This window comes from Polyodon spathula, chromosome 19, assembly GCF_017654505.1.
Source record: "Polyodon spathula isolate WHYD16114869_AA chromosome 19, ASM1765450v1, whole genome shotgun sequence".
Lineage (NCBI taxonomy): Eukaryota > Metazoa > Chordata > Actinopteri > Acipenseriformes > Polyodontidae > Polyodon > Polyodon spathula.
In genome coordinates, this window is record NC_054552.1 from 756,233 (window position 1) to 779,402 (window position 23,170).

General features: G+C 41.6%; 1 protein-coding gene and 1 long non-coding RNA gene across 5 annotated transcripts in view; one reads left to right on the forward strand and one right to left on the reverse strand.

Moving 5' to 3' along the window:
- The window catches only part of LOC121294836 (potassium voltage-gated channel subfamily C member 1-like), a 33,403-nt gene that overhangs the window by 8,231 nt on the left and 2,002 nt on the right, over positions 1–23,170 (reverse strand). For all 4 annotated transcript variants that reach the window (XM_041218959.1, XM_041218957.1, XM_041218960.1 and 1 more), the window contains exon 2: positions 268–1,201. In XM_041218959.1, coding sequence (XP_041074893.1) covers positions 268–1,201 — 934 coding nt within the window. The remainder of the gene's footprint in view (positions 1–267; positions 1,202–23,170) is intronic.
- On the forward strand, positions 12,095–15,040 carry LOC121294838. Its single transcript, XR_005946829.1, has 3 exons — positions 12,095–12,699; positions 13,198–13,389; positions 14,264–15,040. It is a non-coding gene; the product is annotated as an uncharacterized LOC121294838 (long non-coding RNA).

The window sequence follows — 23,170 nt, forward strand, 5'->3', positions numbered from 1 at the left end:
ACGGGTGGTTGGAGAGTGAGCGTGGTGGTGACAGTGAAAGTGACGGTGGTGAGAGAAAGGGGGGTTGTGGACGTGAACGGTGGTAGTGGTGTTGGTGGTGGGGGGAGAGAGATTTGTGCGTAATGGGTGATTGTGGTGGATAGGGCAGGGTGAGTGAGAGATAGGGAGTTAGGTGCGGGGTGTTAGTTATTATTTTATTTGAATTGAGTATTATTATTATTTAGTTTTCAAAAGGTCAGATTGACATTCCTCTCAGAGGTTTCCTACCTGCTCTGTTTATTTCTAAAATTTCTTCCTGGGCCAGGGGGCAGGTGTCGCTCTGTGTGCTGTGGTGAGGCGAGTTAACGCCCAACTTACAGTAATTGGGAGAGCCCAGCTGTGGGGGCCGGGGGATATGTCTGTTTTTTTTCTTTGGTAGCTTCTGCTTAGCCATTGCCAAGGAGTAGTACATTCCGAAATTGTTGACTATGACCGGCACAGGCATGGCGATGGTCAGCACCCCAGAGAGAGCGCAGAGCGCACCCACCAGCATGCCAGACCAGGTCTGAGGGTACATGTCTCCGTAGCCCAGGGTGGTCATGGTCACCACGGCCCACCAGAACCCGATGGGGATGTTTTTGAAGTGTGTGTGTTGACTGGCTCTTGGGTCGTTGGGATTAGCACCGATGCGCTCGGCGTAGTAGATCATGGTGGCAAAGATGAGGACCCCCAGCGCCAGGAAGATGATCAGGAGCAGGAACTCGTTGGTGCTGGCCCTCAGCGTGTGGCCCAGGACACGTAGCCCCACAAAGTGGCGGGTCAGCTTGAAGATCCTCAGGATCCTCACGAAACGGACCACCCTCAGGAAGCCCAGCACGTCCTTGGCTGCTTTGGAAGACAGGCCGCTCAACCCCACCTCCAGGTAGAAAGGCAGGATGGCCACAAAGTCAATGATGTTGAGCGAGTTGCGAATGAACTCCACTTTGTCCGGGCAGAAGGTGATGCGCATGAGGAACTCGAAGGTGAACCAGACCACGCAGACGCCCTCGATGTAGGTCAGGAAGGCCACCGTCTCGGTCTCCTGGTAGATGTTCTCCTTGGTCACGTTGTTCATGAACACCTCCTCTGTCCGGTTGATGATGGGGTTGAAGGCCTCGTGAGTTTCCAGACAGAACGTCGAGATGGACACCAGGATGAAGAACAGGGAAGCAAAAGCCACCCACTGCATGGGGGGTGTGTGTGTTAGAGATAGAGAAAGAGAGAGAATGGGGTAGGGAAAGAGAAAAGAGAAATCAGATGTTGTGAGAAAACAACAAGCTACATTATTACATCATTTGTCACCTCTACCCAAGACTAGCTCATGCAGGAACCAAAATGCTCCTTCCTTTATATAGCACTGTATTTATAGCAAATACATGCAAATCTTCAACAAATACTCATCTGAAGGAATAGTAATTCCCAGACTCCTTAAAGAACAATTTTTTTCCATTGTAGTCATGCAAAACATGACATGTGAATTCAAACCCTGTATCAGAGCAATTTCATAAGCCTGTAGTGAGAATGCTGTGAAAGTCAGGCCATGCTGGTCGACACGTTAATGTGATTCGACAGTTTCTGCAATTCATATGCTTTTCTGATGGGCAGACTCTGTGTCTATTTCTGTTCAGGTCTGCAGATCAGGAGCTTGCAGAGTAACAATGACAAATGTGGAACCCATGGTAGATGTCTTCTAAGCCAGTAGCTGTTTTTAAGATTTAGGGTCATACATACATCAAGCAATAACATGCAGGTTCATGCACGGGGCTATGTGTTAATGCTTTATTAACTAAGGCATCTGTGATATACAACCCCAAATTCGGTAGGTTCAAGGATTCAAGCTTTGGCCTTGTACACACGCCTAACTTTAATCAGTTAGAACTGTTTATTAGTATACCCAATACGTATGCAATATTCACATTGTACACATATGCAGTATGTTTTTAATTCTAGTTGATGACAGGTTACTATTGAAAGTGATTTTTTCCTACTGTAGCTCACTTTCTAATGTCCGGTAAACACAGCTTCCAACTGAAAAATAAAACAGTCAATGAACATTATATTGTGCCAGATCCACATACAAGTCAAAGGGTTGAAACTCAGCCAACAGAGATGTCGAAATGTTCAACCAAATACTGTACTCTACAGTCCACATCAAGTAATGGAGTGAGGGTAGCATACACTTAAATGCACATGGATTTACATGGCTTTGCAGATGTACAGCATACTCCCTGCAGAAAACAAACCATACTCAAAACAAGCTTTTTTTGGTGTAAATTATTTGCATACGTGCCTTATCTGTTACACTATGTATACATGCTATCTTTGTTGGTGGCTGTTACTCAGAATGCAGACTCTGGTCTCATTGCTTTTCTTCACAAGACTCCTGTCCTGTCAAACACAGTATGTGCCTGTCAATGTCTAGTCCTGGATCAGCAGTGTGCGCTTGACCTGTCAAGGCTGGATTACTGTCTCCAGATTGAACTCTGGATTCCCTGGACTGACGTAAATCATGTCAGGCCACACAGGAATCTGGAATATACAGTACACTGCCAACACACTTCCAGTGGATCTTGTGCACTGTGACAAGCGCTATCCATGACCTCAGTCATGCAAGTCTGCAGGTCATGCTCAGTGTTGGTGGGGTTGACGTCACCTCCTCAAACACACCTGGCACATACAGACTCTACTATGTCCTGGGATTCTGAAATAAATGACAGCAATCCATCTGCACAAAACGAGGCAGGAACAGGACATCTTTAAACCACCCGAAGCAGCGCCATTAGTGCAGATACATTATTGCCATCTATCCATCTGCAGTTAATCTCTGCATTTGTCTACTGCGCTGTAGCTTTGAGCGGATAAGACCAGCGGGGGCACAGCAGAGCAGTGAAACATCTTCAAGAAAGCAAGAATAAGGAGGCCTGCACCCTTCCTTCTGTCATCCACTGATAGGCATGTCTGGCTGTAGTTTGCAAGCATTGTGATTGGACAACCATCACAAAGCACAAGTAATACAGAGATATACTACATGCTTTATGACCTACTGGGCAAATATTGCCATCTGCTAAGCAAGCTATTTTCTGGGCAAACATGTTGTAAATAGTGGCACTGGCAATGCTATAGTGCATCGATTAGTAATCGATCATTTATTCATTTACAAAAGATTTCAATTTAGATTCACATCCAAAAAAAAAAAAAAAAGAATGCCGATTCATGAACCAAATCGACACGATAGGAGGCTGTGCTAACGTATTACCAACCAGTACAGATTTATTTATTAGAGTGTTCTTCATTGTCTATTTTGGAGCTGCTATAATGTGGACGCACTGTTATGGAACAAGGTTTCTTGCCATCTGTTAGTTGTCAAAACAGTAATCCTGTGGAAAATTCCTAACACTGCTATCTTACCTTCTGCGAAAAAAAGTTGCCAGTGAGAGGGGTGTGTGCATTGCACCAAGTATATTGTACCCCATAATTAATTCATTTTTCTTGCTATGCTCATTGAGGCATACTAGATGATGCCATGTGATCACAATGTACAGGTAGTTAAAACACTCTCCTTGTTATTACATGGTAATTAAAAACATTTGCACTAAAGTATAGGGTATGGAAAAAAATAATATGTCTGAATGAACCTCACACACTGAACATTGCAAATTCAATTCGATATTCTTGCTTTTATATTACACTGTAATTACAAACCTGCAACTATTACTTTAAAGTCTCCTCCAGGGTGTTGACATTTTTACTGCAGCATGAAGGCAGTAAACTGTCAGTTTATGGCAGTAAAAATGCCACAGCTTTTCTGGTTTTCAAATCAACACATTAACGAATGGATTTATTCAATACCTGCAGATAAATACCTCTTAAAGGCGATAACAAGTATCGGCACAGACCTACTCCGAAAGCCCAGCGTATTTTCATGCTGTTGTTTTTATATTCTGTTTATCTTTCTTTATAAGCTTGAAACGATGCTGACGCTCTGTACTTTTTGCAGTATTTACAAGTTGATAACGTTCTCAAAGTTTTTGCTTTCCGTTAAGACATAATTTGCTATCAGATATCATTTTTTTCTTTTGTTCGGTGACAAATGTGGCAATTCGATCGTGTTTCTAAACATGTCAACCCACAAATGCATCTGGTGCAAGTATTCCCAACAGCAAGCAAAATTTGTATGCAGGGAAAACAAGTCTAAAAATAGGCACCTGCAAATTAGTATTGTGTGTTTCTATTTTGCAAACTTGCACAATCACAAAGTGCAAATAAAATCCCATTAGCACCTCATTTCTGCTTCTGAAGCCTGTAATACACATCCATTCTATCTATGAAATATATTTTTATTTTATTAGATGCCTTCCTTCTGTAAATATATTTGATGTCCTGATTATCTTGCTGTTACAAAAGCTGTCAACCAGATGGTGCTATACACTATGTACAAAACAAGCACAAAAAAACCCTCACGAGCTGCCCTTACAATATTCAGTGCCTCTCTCTTCTCAGCATTCTTCTTGTCGAATGGAATCTAAATTTAGCAGCCCTGACGGTGGAACCAACCTTTAAATCTGCTTCACTTAAAAGATGTTTTATTAGGGCTTCACCTGATCTTCAGATGTCAGGCTGACAATATGAATAGCAATTCTAATGGGGTTACTATTTTTGTTTCTTTCTTGGGCAGAAGCATACCTTATGCCATTTTTTGCAATTACAATGTAGTTACCATGATTATGCATGTCCTGTACCCAGAATTCCTGTAGTGGCCTGTAATGAAACTAAAGCATTTGCAAGTAATTGTTTTCTTGTTTGGCTGTACTAGTTTAATGGTCTTGCCAATTAAGTAAAAAAGGTGATTAGAAAGAGAAGGGAATGTGGGCTGTGCTGAAGGCCAAACACTGCCTGGCTATTCCATTAGGAATGTCTGGAAAGATCTGCTAAGTCAGTGAAGGAATTTGCAAAGTCTAAGGTTTTCAGGTCTACTCATATAAAACACAAAGTAATCTGTTAGCCACGTCAAGCGCAATAAATCAAGCTTTTCCTGTTTACGCTCAGCCCTGCCTGTGCTTGACTCTAAAAGCAGTGTCCCATGCAGCTTTTTAAAAAGAGTTTACACATATTCCTGAAGGATTTGTTAACTGCTTAGGCTCGTGGGAAGTAGGAAAGATTGAAAAGTTCAGTACAATATTATGATGAAGTGGATTCAGCCCTCAGATGCTTATGAACACAGAGTTTCTGATTTCCTCCTGTCTAATGTAACACAACTGCGCTGGGCCCTTTCAAAATGTCCCTTCACTGCTCTTACCCTTTCACAGCCCCTCTGCAGTGGGAGATTGGAGCAGCCTACTAGTTTTGCATTTGTATTTGAGGACTGTGAATAAGGAGACCCGGTTTGGATCCTAGTCATTGCACGGCAGTAGCAAGACTTTATACCCATGTATCATTATTAATAACTTCTGAATTATGCATAGAATCCTATTCACAGTATAAATGTATTCAAAACTGTGAATTTGTGCATGTGTCTCTGAAGGCCCTGGAGCTACTATAATAATCGAGAAACGCTGCAGCCTTCGGTGTCAGACTTTGTGCCAAATTTCATGTGACAGTGACAGAGGCTTCTTGAAAAATGTGCCTGTGAAAAGGTAAATGGTTCTCAACTCCAGAACTATTGTTTTTATTTTGGGATATAAAGCACACCTTGGGTAGAGTATTCAGCATGCTGAGCATTATAGACTTATGAATTGTTATAGCTTGTTCTATAGGTTACTGTTACTGTGCACCTGGGGGTCTGTTCAATTGATCTCAATGGCAAGGATAGGAATACAAACTGTCTAAGTGGTTGATAAGTCCAAGATTAAGAAAAAAGCATTCAGCAGTGCAGGGCTGGTTTATTTCTTACGCAAGAAACATGCATGTTATATATCTGTATGTTACAAAACTGGTAATAAATGAAGGTGTAAGAGAACCAGTTTAAAACAACAACAACAACACACACATGCTACCTGCTACCCTTCCACATGCATGAGCTAAGCTCAGTGCCTCCCTGCCTCCTGCCTGCAATGTGAATGTCAAGCCTGTGATGAACAGAGCGTTTACAATGGGAGTCAAGCAGGCCCCCTCAGAAGCCCTTAGCACCCGCAGAGCGTGTATCACAGGAATACCTGTTTCTAAAGACTACCCTGGAGGCAGGGCTACCGTTACATAGAGGCACAAACACTGCCTGCTCCCAGATACTGGAACCACTGGGCTCAGACGAGTCCCGCTGCCTCACTCAAAGACAGCTCCCTGCTGGCTTCCTGCACCTGTTGCCAATCAGCAGGTTTAACAGAGATCCCCCGCGGGGGACCTGACCTGTCTCTTCAGCTAGAAGACTGAAATGAATAAGTCACTGCTGCTTTTCTTTCGCGTCTTTTGCACCACGGCGATTAGACTGTTTCTAACAGGTTGCTTCCAAACAACCTCTGTATTAACTAGAGCTGTGAGCAATCACTGGGATTAGCAGAGGGAAAACTGTCCTCTGATATGTGTGGGGTTAGAATTTGAATTAGGGCTAGTTGGAGCTAGGGTTAGGGTTTGGGTTTGGAAAAGGGTTAGGAATAAAGTACTATAATTATACAATATTTTAGACCTACTGCTAAGTTGTGCAGTACGTCACATTGTATAACACTAAATGAATACTTTATTTTTTACTGTAGGATGTCAATGCTGAACTGTAGCACACACCCTCCCCCCTCTATTAGGAGTCCTGAGCATAACAACACTTAAGGAAAGAGGAGAAGCAGTCTTGCTTGGGACAATGTTTTGAAAAGAAAAAGCAGCCCCATATTAAGATTTCTTCAGAACACTGTCAGGCAGAAAGGAAACAGGAGTACCTGTCATATTGCTGTATTTGTTTGGCCACATGTGCCTTGACACCATTCTTTGCTCTTTCCCCTTTCTCTATCACTTTCTCTCTCTCTCTCTCTCTCTCTCTCTCTCCCTTTGATATTTCCATTTCTCCTTCTTCCTCTGCCTATCTCTACCCCTCCCGTGCAAATCTGAGGCAAACAGCAGCATCTCATATCTCACTGTGATAATACAGACACAGGCACCACCACCAGCCGTCCTTTCGAAATCCACAGCGAATGAAAAAAATACAAGCTGTTGTAACTATAGCAACCAGAAAAGGGACGATCACCTATTGGGCCACATAATCTTCCCATGCAAATTCTGATTCGACATGCATAGCTCGTTTTCCGATGTGCACTGCAAAATCCATGCATAGCACAAGACAGCAAGGTCAATATTTGTAAAGCAGCTTTACAAAGCAATGCCTATAAGAAACCTTATACTCCCCTCAGGTACAGACTACCATCCTGCATAAACTGGCGCTGGTTTTGATGCACAGAGGTTTTTTCTTGATAGTAATTTATCTGCTAATGCAGACACCTTCCTTCCCAGTGCCAGCTCCTGACAACAACAAATCTGTGAGGTCTCTAGAACCCTTCTTATTCCCCTCTCAGGCACTAAAAGAGGTCACTGCTTTAATACTACAGTATTTTACATGTTATAGATTGGGGGGGGGGGGTGCTGATACTCATACTCGTAATTGCCTTCAGAAGTATTTATCGTCAGTTTTTAAAAATCCATTTATGAATGTGTTCAAAGGAGGAAACCCTGTCCTCTCCTCATCTTTACAACCGAGTACCGATCAGTGGCAATAAACTGGTGTTTAGATGATATACCAGGATCTGATCAACCTCAGGTCTGAGCTGGAACCACTGCTTTGCTCTCCTGTTATCCCTGTCGACTGCACAAACCACAGACTGACACCTGCCCCCATTTCAGTTGCTCTTAAAAGTTTTCCCACTAATGTGTTCCCAGGGTACCGACTGAATCCTGGAATTTCTTCATTCATTTCTGCAAAGCCTGAAACATCCTGGGATGATGAGGCTGAGCCACCTTGAACCTTGCAAGCATCAAAACAAGTCAAGACCTTTGTGTATTCTGCAGGGTGGGTGTCCCCTTCTACACGTTCGCTGTGGCATTGCATAATCAAAACCCTTGCAAGGTGTAGTTAAGCAGAGGTACAATCTACGCAAAATAAGATCACAAATAAGTATGGTACAGAATTGTATAATACATGGTAGACTATGATAAGGCAAAGTAAATGCTTAGCACTAGCATGGAGAAAATACAGCAAGCTGCCAATTAGCATGCAAGTTAACCGTTGCAAACTGCAATGCACAATACAGTAGTGCTAGATAATGTACACTTGCTCCTATGTTAGCCCATTCGACTGTGTCCGAGTACAAGTGCTCCCCATGGTGATGCATGAACGCATGACTACGATTTTTAAAAGCACGTATGCATTACTTCAGTGTGGAGCAGCGTGACATTTTGCTGCACTGAAATTGTCTTCCAAAGCTAAACAAGCTTCACTTTCCTCTGCCTCTTCAACTCATTTTTAAAAAGCACACTGTAAGCCGTCAGAAGCAGCAGGTCTAATACCTAATTGTATATATTGTGTAGTTTATATTTACTGAAACTGCCATGTGTTACACTGAACCCAAACACATTCCTTTACCTATCGATAAGTACTGTATTAGTATCAATAATATTTAGCAATCGGTGCTCAGCCCAGTCAATCAGATCCCTTCTGTCTTTCTGTGAGCTAGATGCAAGATACCCCACCCCCCCCACACTTAATGGGAAGGTTGCGTGGATGGGAAAGCAACAACTCAGCACATCAATCATCACTGTAGCCATCAAAAGCACATCTGTCTAATTGAATGGCTTCACCAGTAAATCAACTTGATGACGATATAAATGACAACCACCTGCACGCACATACACACGCACACACAAACAAAGCTGCCCTTAAGAACTCGCAACGTAGGGGGGAGAAATGAGATGATTATAACAGTCCTATCAAGGAACTCCGCAGAACAGCTAAATGCTCTTTCTATTACCTTGTGTCTTCCTAGTTTATGTCTTTACTCAACGAAAATGTTCCTCCACCTTTAGCTTTAAAATACAGCCCTAATTATGATGGCTATCACAACCGCATTGACTGTTGTTGGGTGTCCTTGACTGTACAGCTTGCAAGTCCGTGAAATCCACTGATCTTTTTTTATCATGTAGCACAATCACGCTTAAACAAACTGTGATATGCACAAAAAACACGTGCACAAAAAACATGCGCCTGACTTCGCATCCTTTATAGGTTGCTTACTGTCCTTATTATTTATTCAAGAGATATGTGTAGATATTATGCTGGTGTTAAAAGTTTAGAGGCTTGTTTTCAGGCTGGGTTAAGAAAAACATTTAAAGAGAGGCGTAATCCATTGGGAATTTTTAGCCGCCATCACCCCCATCCCTTTATTTAGTGTGTGCCACTCCCATATGACCTCAGTGCTAGGAAGATGGAGCGATCCATTCCCTCCAACAAAAGGGATGGTTGGATGCTTTTTAATCTGACAGGTTTGTACAGCCTGAGTGCAACCCTCTCTGAGTCTCTGCAGCCGAGATCCACTCAATCAATATGAACAATGGATCCGACAGTGATTGGAATTCTAACTGCCTTAATCAACTGCTCAATCTGCTCACACTGCAACTGCCAGAACATTAACTCTCCATTCCCCCTCAGCTATTCAAAGAGGCACGACAGTGCTGAGTAATGAGCAGTGCTAAAGGACTGGGAGCCAGCTGATCCATGCCAGGGCAGTCTCTGCATGGACAGTCCTGGGCTATGCTTTCTCTGACCAGATTTTCCTGTGTGTGCACACTTTGAGCTCATGTGCGTGTCTTTTGCTCTGCGTCATTGCCTAGGAGTTGCATAAACACTCAACATCATCTTAGTGATGTCACAGAGGTCTCCCCTGGGGGTGGCTGTGCTCAAGAGACACTCAGTGATTTGAGTCAGGGAATGGGGGTAGAACCTGGACAGATGGTGGGTAGAACATGGTTCAGTTCCAAAGCAGAATGTAGCATCCCAGGGTTGCCTTTTTTGGGATGTGTCTGGTATATTGAGAGGTAATTGTTCACAGTTCACAGCAACAAGAAATGCTGATAAATTCACTTCTTTAGTATTAAAGGAACTGAAAATGGACTTTCAAATGCAGATCAAGATACAGGGGAATCCGGGACACTAAGGAAGAGTTTGCAAGCACAAAGCATCTGCTTTCCAGACAGCTTTAAAAAAAAAAGCCTTAGGCGTCAATATAATTCTAAAAAGAAAAATTATCTAGTATGCTAGTCCCTAACAGACTACAGCTGATGACCACCCCCCCCCCCCCCCCCCCCCCCACACACACTTTGAAACCTTCCTAACCGTGTCTTGAGCGCCCAGCGTCCGACCAAAATAAATTCTAAAAAAGACACAAGCTAGCCTGTCCCAGATCACTCAGCTCAGACTGCCATCTCAGAAAGGGAAGAGATATAGGGCATGAAAGTGGAAAAACCTCCTTCCAATATTTGAGACAAGTTAAAGGAGGAGGGTTGGAATTCTCGAAAATTGGCCAGATAGGGAGTGTTTATTTCTTGTTTACGTCGTGCTGTGCGTTGACGTCAGCAGCACTGTTGGCTGCCTCTCTCGTCTTGAAGTCTCAGTGCCCGTTGTCCCAGCTCAGCTCCCTGCCAACCTGCCATCATTCCCTACTTTGCCTGCTGATCGGGATCTCGGGCCCAGGGAACAGGCGCTCCCGCTGGATTCAGTGCACAGCCTGCGGCCCCGTGCCAGACCCTGAATGGAAACCAGCTGTGAGGTTGGCCGCTCTGCTCTGACACGGTCAGAGACTTGCAGCCACTAACGCAGTCAGCATTGGAAATGATGCTGGCTGACAAAAAACGGCATCGCCCAAGGCCAGCCAGGAAGGATGCTCGGCAGAGCAGACCCAGGAGGATGAGAGTCTTTCCTTGGACCTAAAATTAGATCTAAATATGTTGATATTCCTGCACGGCAATGCTTGGAACCCTGAAACAAGTAAGGAACACAGATACTTGTCAAGCCTGGAGAATATTTAAAAATGAGTTCAGAGCAAAATACACTGGAAGCATTAACAGCATAGTATGACGTCTTTATTTTTAAGCACATGTGTTTGCTCTTTTTTAAACACAGCAGCAGTTACACTACAAAATGAGGTCTGTCTGGTACTGCAGCCCATGATGGGGATCTGCCAGGCTGTGCTGGCCATTGAGGTCTATCTCCTGTGAGTTCTGTGTGCTGGTGGAACCTCTGCCTCGAATGAGTCACAACCCTTTCCCCTCACTAAGACGGGATGAGCCTTATGATAGAGGCAGGGGGTGTTCCTGTATGTGATTGAAATCTGGACCTCTTCTGTACAGCCACCCAGGTCATTGTGGCTTGGGAACTCTCTGTTCCATAACATTTTCACTCCTCTTCTAACCACTGTGTTGCTGAAGTTTTTGTCAAAGGCTTGGATTCAGGACGCACTCATTTCTCTCTGGCTGAAGCCCAGAACACAGGCAGGAGGGAGGCTCTTGGACGCTAAAAATAAAGGCTTTCATGAGAGTCAGTGACCCAAATTAGAGACTTGTTATAAATGGAAAATGTCACTCCACAATGTATGAAGAGAGGAGCGGTAAATTCCAAATCTCAGCGCTGTGACTGATCGTCCCATAGCATCTAAACTGTGACCAATGTCACCAACGAGAAGCAGTCTTTGGCATGATTCAGGATTTTCAGGTGTTATTTTTGTTTTTTGAGTTAAAAAAAAACACCGGGTGACATTGTGAATTTCACAAAAAAAAAAAAACTGTTTCATCTGCCTTCAGTCTGACACATACAGACAGCACACATACAAAAGTGTGAGACTGGGTCTTATTTTGCAATACGCTATAATAATATCAGAAGCGTTGAATTGGAAAACACTTCTATTGAATACGCTTAAAAGGCAAATACTGGCCCTTTACCTGAATTTACAAAATGTGATCACAGTTTCAGAAAGTATCCTTGATTATACAATAACAAGGAAGTCTATTGGGTTACTGACTAACTGTTTATTTTTCTCAGTTGTTGGTTGAAATCACGTTTGAACCTCCAGTAAAATGGTATAAATCAAGCATGCATACCAACCAAGTCCTGTAAACCCTGGACTTGTGACTCCTTACAAGAGTGTATTGAATGAGCTCCAACTTGTAAAACAATGAATCCTGACAGGAGAATCGAAAAGCTCTTACTGTAAAAAAACTCTGAATAATTCAGTTAGGATGAGAAACGGTGGACTTATTACTAGATTTATGACTGAAACATTTTTATTCTTCGTGGAGACATTTTTGCACCTGGTCCCAGTCTGAGGTAGTGAGGAGTATATGTAAAAAATATTTTTTGTCCAGTTTGTCCTGTTTTCAAGGGATTTTATTCTTCAGCTCGACCAAAAACAATTCAGGACTGAAAGGGTTAAAACAACCTAGTCCTATACCGGATATTTTAAAAAGAAAAAAGCCTGTAAAATGAATGAGCGTGCATGACCGGGAATAGTCACTTTAGTATGATAGACTGTAACAAGCTGTATCTATCTGATTAGGCAACATTTCACTTTAAAATAAACAGGCAAACCCCATGGAAATGCACCTCTGCCAAACTGGCACTGGACACAGGAACACGATGTGAATGCCATGTGTTGAGCCACCTTGCCAGCTCACTGGAGCGCTGTGAACATCGACGGCACTGCCTGGAGGCTAACCCTGGTGAGATCACATCACCATCAGCAACATTGGAGCTCACTCAGCCCTGCCCCTGTCCAGAACATGGAACGTGGATGGCATTATTCATTCATTCAGTCCTTCTGTCCAGTGTCCGTCCCTTTGTTGTCTGTCATCCATCCGTTAAGTAATGCACTCAGTAAACCATGCATGCATGCATACATTCATTCATTCATTTCTTCATGCATTCACTTTTTGCTCTTTCTTGTTCTTATGCAGAGTTCGCAACACTAAAATGTATTAATCAAGATGTGATGATGTCATTAGTCCAGTTATCAACTGGCTAGCACGTGTGATTGAGGCAGAGCAGGAGCAGGTTTATACATGTGCTGTAAGCGCCTCTTCATCCCTGCCTCAATAAACCAACACTCAATAAACCCTTATTCCTTTATCTTTTTACCAAGAGTGAAATCCGTTTATATAAAACTCTCCAGATAGAAATAATCTTTTGATTGTATTTGTCTTGCTTTTTACTTGATGCAGACCATGGGCGTCAAGCAGAAACCCCCCAAGGCTGGTTTACATCCCACCCACAAACACACACACACAACACTGCTGAGCCTCCAGATGAGTTTCAGAACAGCAGTGGAAAGGGTCCTTGAGTTCCACACCCTTGATTTGGAATGTTGGTGCTAATAGTGACACAGCGAAGAATCATTTAACAATCCCCATAAGGTAAGAGTTTGTGTGTGGGATTAGAAAAGGCACAGTGACCCAACAAGAGAGGGGGGAAAAAGCACCCTGCCCTGACGAAATTACCTGCGGAATGAAACCTGAAGGGTGAGACAAAAAACTGCAGTCCCAGCATGAGCAAATGAGGTGCTCCTTAAAATGTTTCATTTTGTAAAATCTCATTTATTTATTGAATGTTTATAATGCGTTTGTTATGCAGGTAATTTACCATTACGATTTTATTAGACGCACATTTTTGAAATCTTTGAAGCAGCTTTTGCTAGGAGGCAAACGCGTTATAAGAACCATCTGTCACTTTAAACGCGATCAAAGTAAAGCTAAAGATGTTTCTTATTGTGGCAGGCAGCAGATTTATTTCGTTTCATACGTTTCAGGATGCACTGTTGTCATTTCATTCTTATCCTTGGAGGAAAGCCACCCAAGATATTTGCAAAAATTGCGACACTGGCATTTGAACGCAGTAACACCTCTGCTTTATCAACTGAAGCATTGATTTATTTTTTTAAGTAACTATTTAAATTGAATTAATTGCGTGGTTCAATTACATGTATGGTAACATTGAAAAAAGTGTTCATTTTGGCTGATTTAACGGGAAAAAAACTAAGCCCTTCTTTTATTTATTTTAAATGTTAAGTACTTCATTAGTGTTCATCGTACAAGTGAAGTTATAGCTGAAATATCATGCCTAAATACAAGATAATCTTGTGTGTGTACAGTAGAATGCAAAACATGCATGCTCAAAGGAATACAGTCAATGTAATATGAAGTGGCATGTTGCTTTAAAGGGTGCACACAGATTTGCCCCTGAAATCAATAACTTCTTGTCTGTTTATTTATTTTCTCTTAATGTCTACAGAGCCTGGTCTTCTTTTAAAAGCAATGGCAAGACTGTCTCTCTCAGGAATAACTACAGAAGGCCTCCACATGACTGGGGTGCCAGCTACAGGGCAAAAATATCATGTCTTTGAGGAAGGGAAGTGTGCTGCTGTAATACAGTATGGGGCCAGAGCAGTTCTGGAACATTCTCAGGATCCCTGAATGAAAATGAGGCTGTTGTCTGGAGCGGTCTGGGTGGCTGCGCTCGATGCCCCTCCACAGGCTGGCAGACAGAAGAGGCCTCCTGCTGTGCACTGTTAGTCTGGACTGTAAGTCCTTCACGGATATCACGTCTCTGCTTTTCAATGGTTAACAAACATTTACAAAGGAACTGAACTTAACAAGCGGAACTGTGATTTCTGTTTTCACGCAGAAGATATTGTGTAATTAAAACATTGTTTATTTTAGTTATGCCTCAAAAGCCTAATATCCCTAAGCCTGTAGCCAGTTTTAGTTGCAGTGGCTGGTGTTGGGAGATTTGTCGAACATAGCACAGTTAAAAGCACCCCCCATCACTAACCTATTACCAGTGTCCCAGATTCGGAGCTTCCCCGAGGAGAGGAATACAAAGTGAACTTTGAGATTTGGGGCAGGACGAGGTAGAGGTACCTTCCCCCCAGTAGCAGTGCTGAAGAGCTAACCATGCAGCTACACAGAGGCTGGGGCATGGCAGAGCGCGTAGGGATGAAGCAATTATCCATTATTGATCACCAGGGCTTGATTAAAGATGACTTGATCAATTAATCACCTCGCATCTCAAGCATACATTACATCGCTAGCACATGACTGTTTCCAAGTGGTATTGCAAGGCTTCCAGTTGTATCTGAAGGAACTTGTTTTTTTTTGCTCTGGAATAGTTCTCAATGTGTTAATTATTGACAGGTGTTAATTGTACAATATTCAGTTAGGAAATCGTTTAGGAATTGCACTTTTGTAGTTCAAATCATTTTCAGATTTGCACTCACCATATAAATAGCCTGTTTCAGTGTGTTGATTTTAAATTGTCTGAGTTCCCCAAACGCACGCAGGTATTCTTGTATTCCTGTTGGTCTTTTTGTCTGGCGCGTAGGGATAGAAGAACATGGAGAATGCCTCTTCTTGGGGCCGAGCTGTTCTTCAGCCCTGTCTGCCTGCAGTGCTGTTCTTTGTGTTCCTGCACTCAGAGGAGAGTGCTCTACATTCAAAGCACATGCTTCTGATTCCTGCCTGAAACCCCTAGAGCTGCACCTCCACTGCACAAACACACACAGTGCTAATTACACAGCCCCCACCACATTATCACACACTCCACGTGCACTGCCTAGGGGTATCGAACGCAGCCACCCAGACCTGGGGTGGGGCAAACCCCAATGCAAAACAATACAGGCATGCTATGCCAGTACTACCCCAAGAGCCATGGTCAGAACCAGAAAGCGAGACGGTTGCTGCAGACTATCTGAAGGCTCTGAGGCCAGTCAGCACTTTGATTCAAGTGCACTGGAAAACAATGTAGATTCCAAAAGCATGTTTAAGACTAGCTTGAGCTGGCAGGTCCTGTTGTTGAGATTTAGGCTGAACTGCTTTGTATTCTTGCAAAGTTTAACCTTGTATGTGCTCTACTCCGTCAAAAAGCAGAACCATGTTGGCTGTTCAGCTTGTTTACATTCCCTTGTTTACTGGGTTTAAATTTCCCATAGAAGAGGATAAAAATTTAAACTGCTTTACCTTTTCAAATCTAAATAATGGTGTAGCACATATAGCACAAGCGTCTGATGAAAACCTGCACACAGTTAAACTGTTCAACCTGGAATCTGTACACAGCTTCTTATCTATCTATCTATCTATCTATCTATCTATCTATCTATCTATCTATCTATCTATCTATCTATCTATCTATCTATCCATCCAGTATTGCAATTTGCATGGCAGAATGACCTATCATATTCCATGTGTGTCGTTGCAAGCCATTCACAATATTCATGAAATGGTTTCTATCCTTCTCTGCCCAATGGGGCGTCAGTACTGTGGGTGGGAGGAGCTCAGTTTGGCTATAAATGGTCTTTATAATAAATGAACCTGACCCCCTGGAGTTCATCAAAGCATGATTAAAGGTCAGAGGATCAATGCTCATAGCCCACAGCAGTGTGTATAGACTGGAATAACCAGGTCCAGTTGGGAGGGTCACTATCAAGGAGTGTGTAGAGGGGTTCTAAAATACTATATGCTGCGATCAGTTTTTCTAAATGAAATTAAGCATTGAAGGATATTATGATGTATGAAGGATGTCTCCTGTTATAATAAGAGACACCATGAATTTTAATAATAGTGCATAGGGAGGGTGACTGCAAAGCTGCAGTGGGTATGCTATGGTAAACTGTAACTATGTGTGAACCCTGTTTTGACTGAAACTGAGTGGTGGGTGAAAGGGTAGTTCTCACTCTGGAATTGTATGATAGACCATCACCAAATACATCTATTCTAAATTAATTTAACTATTGCACCATGTCTTTTATGTGGTAAAATGTATATGAAAGTCAAGGAGACCCCAATGCAAACTATACATTGGTTTGAATTCAGAACTGAGCAGTGTGTTCTGTATTATTTTTACTTGCATTGGATTTGTGATCAAAAACTGTTTATTGGATAAACCTCCCTTAATTAAAACGCCCATCAAGCAGCTCCCTTTTTAAAAACAGAATGAGCTGTGTCTATTATATAAATAAATACAGTGGTCATTTTCAGCACCAAGCCATCATGAACAGCTCCCACAACAAATGAATGAAAAAATAAATCAGTGTTGTTTTAGTAGCTGCAGTTGCACTAGTCTCTTGCTGTTCTTCTGTCCCCACGCCAGCACTAACTTGTAAAGTCTTTCTGTGATTTCTGAGGCTCTCTAATGCATTGCAGATGAGTCACTGTTTAATCATCCAGGGTATACAGATTTCAGCACGACTGCCGGCCAGCAATCAGTCTTCCTGTACACACAGCCTAAATAAACATCAGTCCCTGTGATGCGCTCTGTCAATCAGATCATCTAAAAGTCTACCCAGTTACCATTCTTTTTACCTTGCTTTACCATGCTTTACAGTGATTCTACCAAGCTTTTATCTTGATTTTGCTGTTGTTTGCTCTATTTTGGTATGCATTCAGCATGGAATATTGCAGGCTTATGTGGGCTGATTATGAACACCAGAAATATGCAACTAGGAGAAGTGACACCAACATTAAATAAGTGCAATTATCTGCAACTACATGCAGCAAAAGCACAGTCTGATCTTCTTGTCTGTTAGAAGCTACTAAGGCTTGGTTCTCCTCAAAACCAAGCTTCCTAGCTTACTGGATTGCCGGGAATTATGTGCAACAAGGATCCTCCCTATTTAAATATTCAGACTGGACTACCAGCACCGGTCAGTACAGATTTGCATCTAAACTGAGGTCAGGTCTCCTTTGTAGTCATTCAGGAATTCAAGATCAGCTGCAGTTGTGTCAAAGAGGAGTAGCTTGTGGACACCAGTGCCCCAGAGGTTAGGTCAATGCATGTTAAACAAATAAATACACTGTTCCAGTGTATCTATATCCAACCAAGAGACACAAAGCATCTGCTACATCATTCAAATATCCACACAGTGCTGTCTGTGATGCCTCCTTGTTCTGTACTGCACAGTGGCCTAACCGTGTCTCCATAGCAACTTGGATGCCCAGAACAAAATGAAAGAGTATTTATTCATGTATTTATTTACTTATTATGGTACTTATTTGTTTTACTGAAAGTGAGCAACAATAGACTATCTAGTACAGAGCTAACACGTCATGCATTTATCTAAATGCACAAATATAACCAGGAATGCATTTTAAATATCCATGCACACCAAGAATAAATGGGATTGACAGTTCTTTCCCAAAATGATCAACAATGCCCATTTCTTCACAACGCTCTCCCGGAAAGCCCCCGAAAGGGACTGCTGTCTGTTCCAACTAACATCATCTGCTCTTCTTGCTAGAATTGTGGTAATGCACGAGCCAGGAGATCCACTGAAAATGTGCCAGATATTATGCTGTAATGTCAATTTCTTTACCACATGTGACACAATACTTAGCCACCCCTCTATATTATTATCACAAGACAGCATTCTGCTGGACAGAAAGAAAAATAAATGTCTTGTACAAGAAATTGATTTGAGCTTTTCTCATTTCAAAATTGTTTGGACATTACAGGGTTAAGCCCCTGCATGCTTCAGGTGCAGTCCACTCACTGAACTGAACACTTCTATCGGAAGGAGGAATTAATTAGTCCGGCCCCAACCTAGTTTCCATGGAAACCAATTCCATGAACTGACGAGAATAACAAGGAAAAATACAGATATGGCCAAGGACACTGATCCGAGCCAGCTGCCAATATATAACAATGATATTGTGTAACATTGTACCCTTGATCAAACAGAACATTACAGGTATCTTCTCAGAAACTACTTTTCACCTTATTCAAAGCCCTGAGCTGTAATAGTAACACAAAGAAGAAGAAGAAGAAGAAGAAGAAGAAGAAGAAGAAGAAGAAGAAGAAGAAGAAGATATACACCTGTCCATTCAACGGTAGCAACTGTGGTTTTAAAGCCACGCCATTTTCAGCACCAAACTCATGTGGACAGCTCCCAAAGAAAGAACTACATTTCGCTTGTCATAGGACTATATCAGAAACAGCTGTGCCATACACACAAAGCATTTAGCTAAAGAAAAACAAACTTTGCTGCTACAAAGCTGAAATAAATTGTTCGTTTCAGAGCTACATGCCCTTAGTTGTTTTTTGAGGGTTTACTTTTACATTTAAAAAAACAATCTATCTACTTGATAATGCACAGGTGAACTAAGCAAACGTTTGTAACGTGTTAATACCAATTCAAACCCGTTCCTTCGATGTTACATAGAATTATAGAAGCTGTTAGTTTACAAATCCTTTATTTCAGCCTCCCTCTTTCTCTATTGAGCCCCTGGATTAACTATACTGGCCCGCGTGTGTTTTTGTTTGTGTTTTGTTACCACGGTGAGAAAGCTGCTAATTGCGATTCCAGTCCATTCCTTGATTGATGCAGCTGACACATATGCATTATGTGTGGTGGTGCGCGTGTGCTTATTTGTGTGCCAAGGAGGAGTCTCCATTGTTCCGATTCTATAGGCCTTCAAGGGAGTAAGCCGCTGTTGTTGGCTGTGTTTGCGGCTTTTGACCCATGTTCACAACAACAGAACGAGTTTTCGGTTTAGCACATTTAGCACTGAAAGATGTGCCTTTGCTTCTAAAAATGTACAGTGGTATGCCATGGTAAAAGCGTAGTCAAATTAGTAAAGCAAGGTTCGTGTAGTAAATTGACGCTTAGTAGAACAACATGATTTGCAAAGCAAACAAACAAACTAAACAAAACGGGTAACCATTATAAAAGCCTAGTAAACAATGTTGATAAACTTTTATAAGGACGGCTCCTTCCTTATCCTCCTCTCTCTCTCCGTGTTCATTTCCAATACAGCTCTCTAAATGGAATATCAATAATTGTACTGTGCGTGATTTATAAATGAGAAAACATCAAACATTCCAATGGGTTTCTAAAGCTGATTGTTCAGCTTCTTAACTCCGAACACGTATTGAAAGCATTCCAATACCCAATCCCAGGGTATTGTTCTGCTATAAATCACACACGTAACACCGCGCTGCCAGTGTGCTGTGCTCCCCGGTTTGATCAAAATGCTTTTCCATCTGCTGATGACGAACTGCTGTTCAGCACACAGGTTGCATCGGCAATTAATGAGACAGATTCACGCTGTTTTCACGTGATGTCTGGGCTGAAAGAACGTGATCAATCCGAGATCAGCGGTGAAGCATCTCTTTCTGTAGCGTGTAAATGTGCAATCAGGTATCCTTCACTCTTCATGCATACCACACGTTTAATACAAATATGTGTGTTCGTTTGCAATTGCCATGCAATCGTTTAGTGTATAATACATATATTGAGGGGGTTGTGGGAGCATGCTTGAATGGAGTCTTAAATGGTTAACATATTTCTGATAAAAAAAGACTGGGTCAACACCCTAGCAACATTCCATAAACGAATCGACTAAAAGGTCAGGGGCATTCGGGCTTAAAGTGCTGTTGTCTTAACATCTCCATACAGCAGCTATGACCGACATGAAAGCCATTCAGAACCGCTGTAGTGAGTTAGCAAACTTTACACCGAGATACGCCTGGTATGAGTACGCAATCCTCCGTGGTAATTCATTTTTATAATTGGCTGTTTTTCATTATTATTATTATTATTATTATTATTTATTATTATTATTATTATGTAAAAGGGCACATCAATTACAACAAAAACATTTTAAAAGCCTTACAGAAAACAAAACAAAACAAAACTTAACTTGATTTGTTTCGATCAAATATTATGAAAGCACAAAGTTATCATATACTGGAAAAAAAAAAAAAAAGTATTTTAAATAAATAAATTAATGAATAAATAAATAAATAAATAACAGAAACGGCATCTGGCCCATTGACAAAGCCTGCCCTCGTATCCACGGGAATCATAATGACTAATTAGCATAGTTTACAATCTCGGCACTTCAACCAGCCGGCTGTACTGAACTGCACCTGCGACAGGCAGGGCGCGCAGTACATCACGGCACTGGTTGCTCTTTTTAATGTATCCGAAAAAGCTACCTAAAGCAAGCGAAGCACTCCAGCGCACTGAGCCTCACTGTGGGAACAACGTAGCTGCTGCATCAACAAGGACTGTTCTCTTGTCTTGTTAAGGCACACCTGCCTGCTCATAACTTACAGACTGATTGATGAAGAAAATACAAGTCAAACAAAACCAACATTATTCACACATGAGTGGCAATTGTTTGAATCTGTGGGTAATGGATCACTAATTATAGTACTATTGTAAGCTATCACTTTTTTATTGATTGATTGATTGATTATTATATATATATATATATATATATATATATATATATATATATATATATATATATATATATATATATAATATATCTATATGTTCTAGAGACGGGTATCATTACAGCGCTGCGTCTAGTAGATTGTTTTTCTTCTTTTAACAGTTATTCGTAGCCTTAATGATTTTTCGAACATATTAGTTTTTTTTTTCCATGAATAATGGACCGCTTTGCCTGCTGGCTTCACTGCTGCAATGCTATTCGGAGGATATCAAACAGAATCCTTTTGCAATGATCCTCTCAAAGTGCGCTATCTGATGCTGGACTGGAAATTAGCCTAACAAGCAAAACATCACGCGTTTCGTTTTTCCCATTTCTCCTCTGCAAAGCAGTAAATGCATTACACTTAAAATGAAGGGCTGTATGAGATCTCAAACCAAGTCACTTAGGCACACAAACAAACAGTAGTAATCTGCAATGTAAAGTAGAAGCACTAGAGTGTGTTTAAAATACGATGCATTTGATTAATCTGCGCAAATGTGCATGCGATTTACTATTGTGAAATGAAGGATCTAATACAGCTTTTTTATGCATTGTTTTGGGAGTCGTTCAGTGATCCACAGGTATAAGCCCAAACTTCTACATTTCTTTATAGTCTGCTCCTCACACTGTAAACCAAATATTTAGGAATTAAATATAAATGTTTTACAATGTTATACATTATTATTATTATTATTATTATTATTATTATTATTATTATTATTATTATTATTATTATTATTATCGTATATTAAATCAGCCCAGTTGGTGTTCACTTACCTCAGTTGGTGCGTTGAGTAATTATAGCGCTATAATCAATAAGTATGTGTTCATTCTTAATCAAATCACAACAGTATGGCTACTTAGAGACACGCGTTGAGTATAACTGGAGTTACGCTGACGTTCGCAAGATTCTTGTCATATGGGTACATTAAAAGCTGTCTTCCACACCATTAAAATAATCGACACGCTGGAGTGGACGCAAGACCCTAAAACCTAATTTCGAGATCTTTTCTTTCTCTGACAAAATGAAGAGACTGTTTTCGTTCGGCAAAAGGTGCAACATCTGAAACTAATGGATTATAAATACAGCAGTATTGCTTCCCTCCTGCGCAGAATTATTCTCTCGAATCCAAACCTAATTCAGATTCCCCTCACACCACACAATTGACCCCCCCCCCCCCCCCCCCCCCCCCAAAAAAAAAAAAGGTATTCTATTTCATATAGCACTGCGTATTGCATAGGGACGGGAGATCTATAGAGCAAACACCCTCTTGATAACTGCATATGTGCTTTCTGTTAAATGCATATGTTAAGACCGCACTATGCGTGCGCTGTAGGTTGCATGAAGATTGAGAATAGAGAGGGGACAATCGAAATACCAAGTGCTAAGTGCATGTATGATTGTTGTGATGCAAGATGGAAATCTGGTGCTTTGAAGGAAACAGATGCCACAATGCCCTCCCTCCGTCCCGCCTACCTTTTAGAGAACGGCTGCTGTGAATGTCAATGACCAGAGGTGCTTGCAGCGATAGGGTTAAAAGCTTAGGAGAGTCACTGGCGATATTGCAAAGGCGAGAACTCGTGTATCTTCATAAAAAAGAGACGCTGTAAGGGTGGCATTGCATTCAGCTGATACACAGACATTTTATACAAACCGATGCATGCGTCTATAGAAGCGCGTGGGGGCTCAATAAAAATACATTTTAAAAATCACCAGGTTAAAACAAAGAAGCAAATAAACATTGTACTGTATGATCCTGACCGTTCACTAAATCTGAAACTAGCTGCTACAGTACTTCTCCACTGCACCTGATGCCTCCAAACCATCTATTATTGCAAATCGAGCGCAACAGACAGAGATGCAATCCGGTACGAATTAACACTTCACATACAGGGTGTTGTTATTTCGAGGAGCTGCATAGCATAC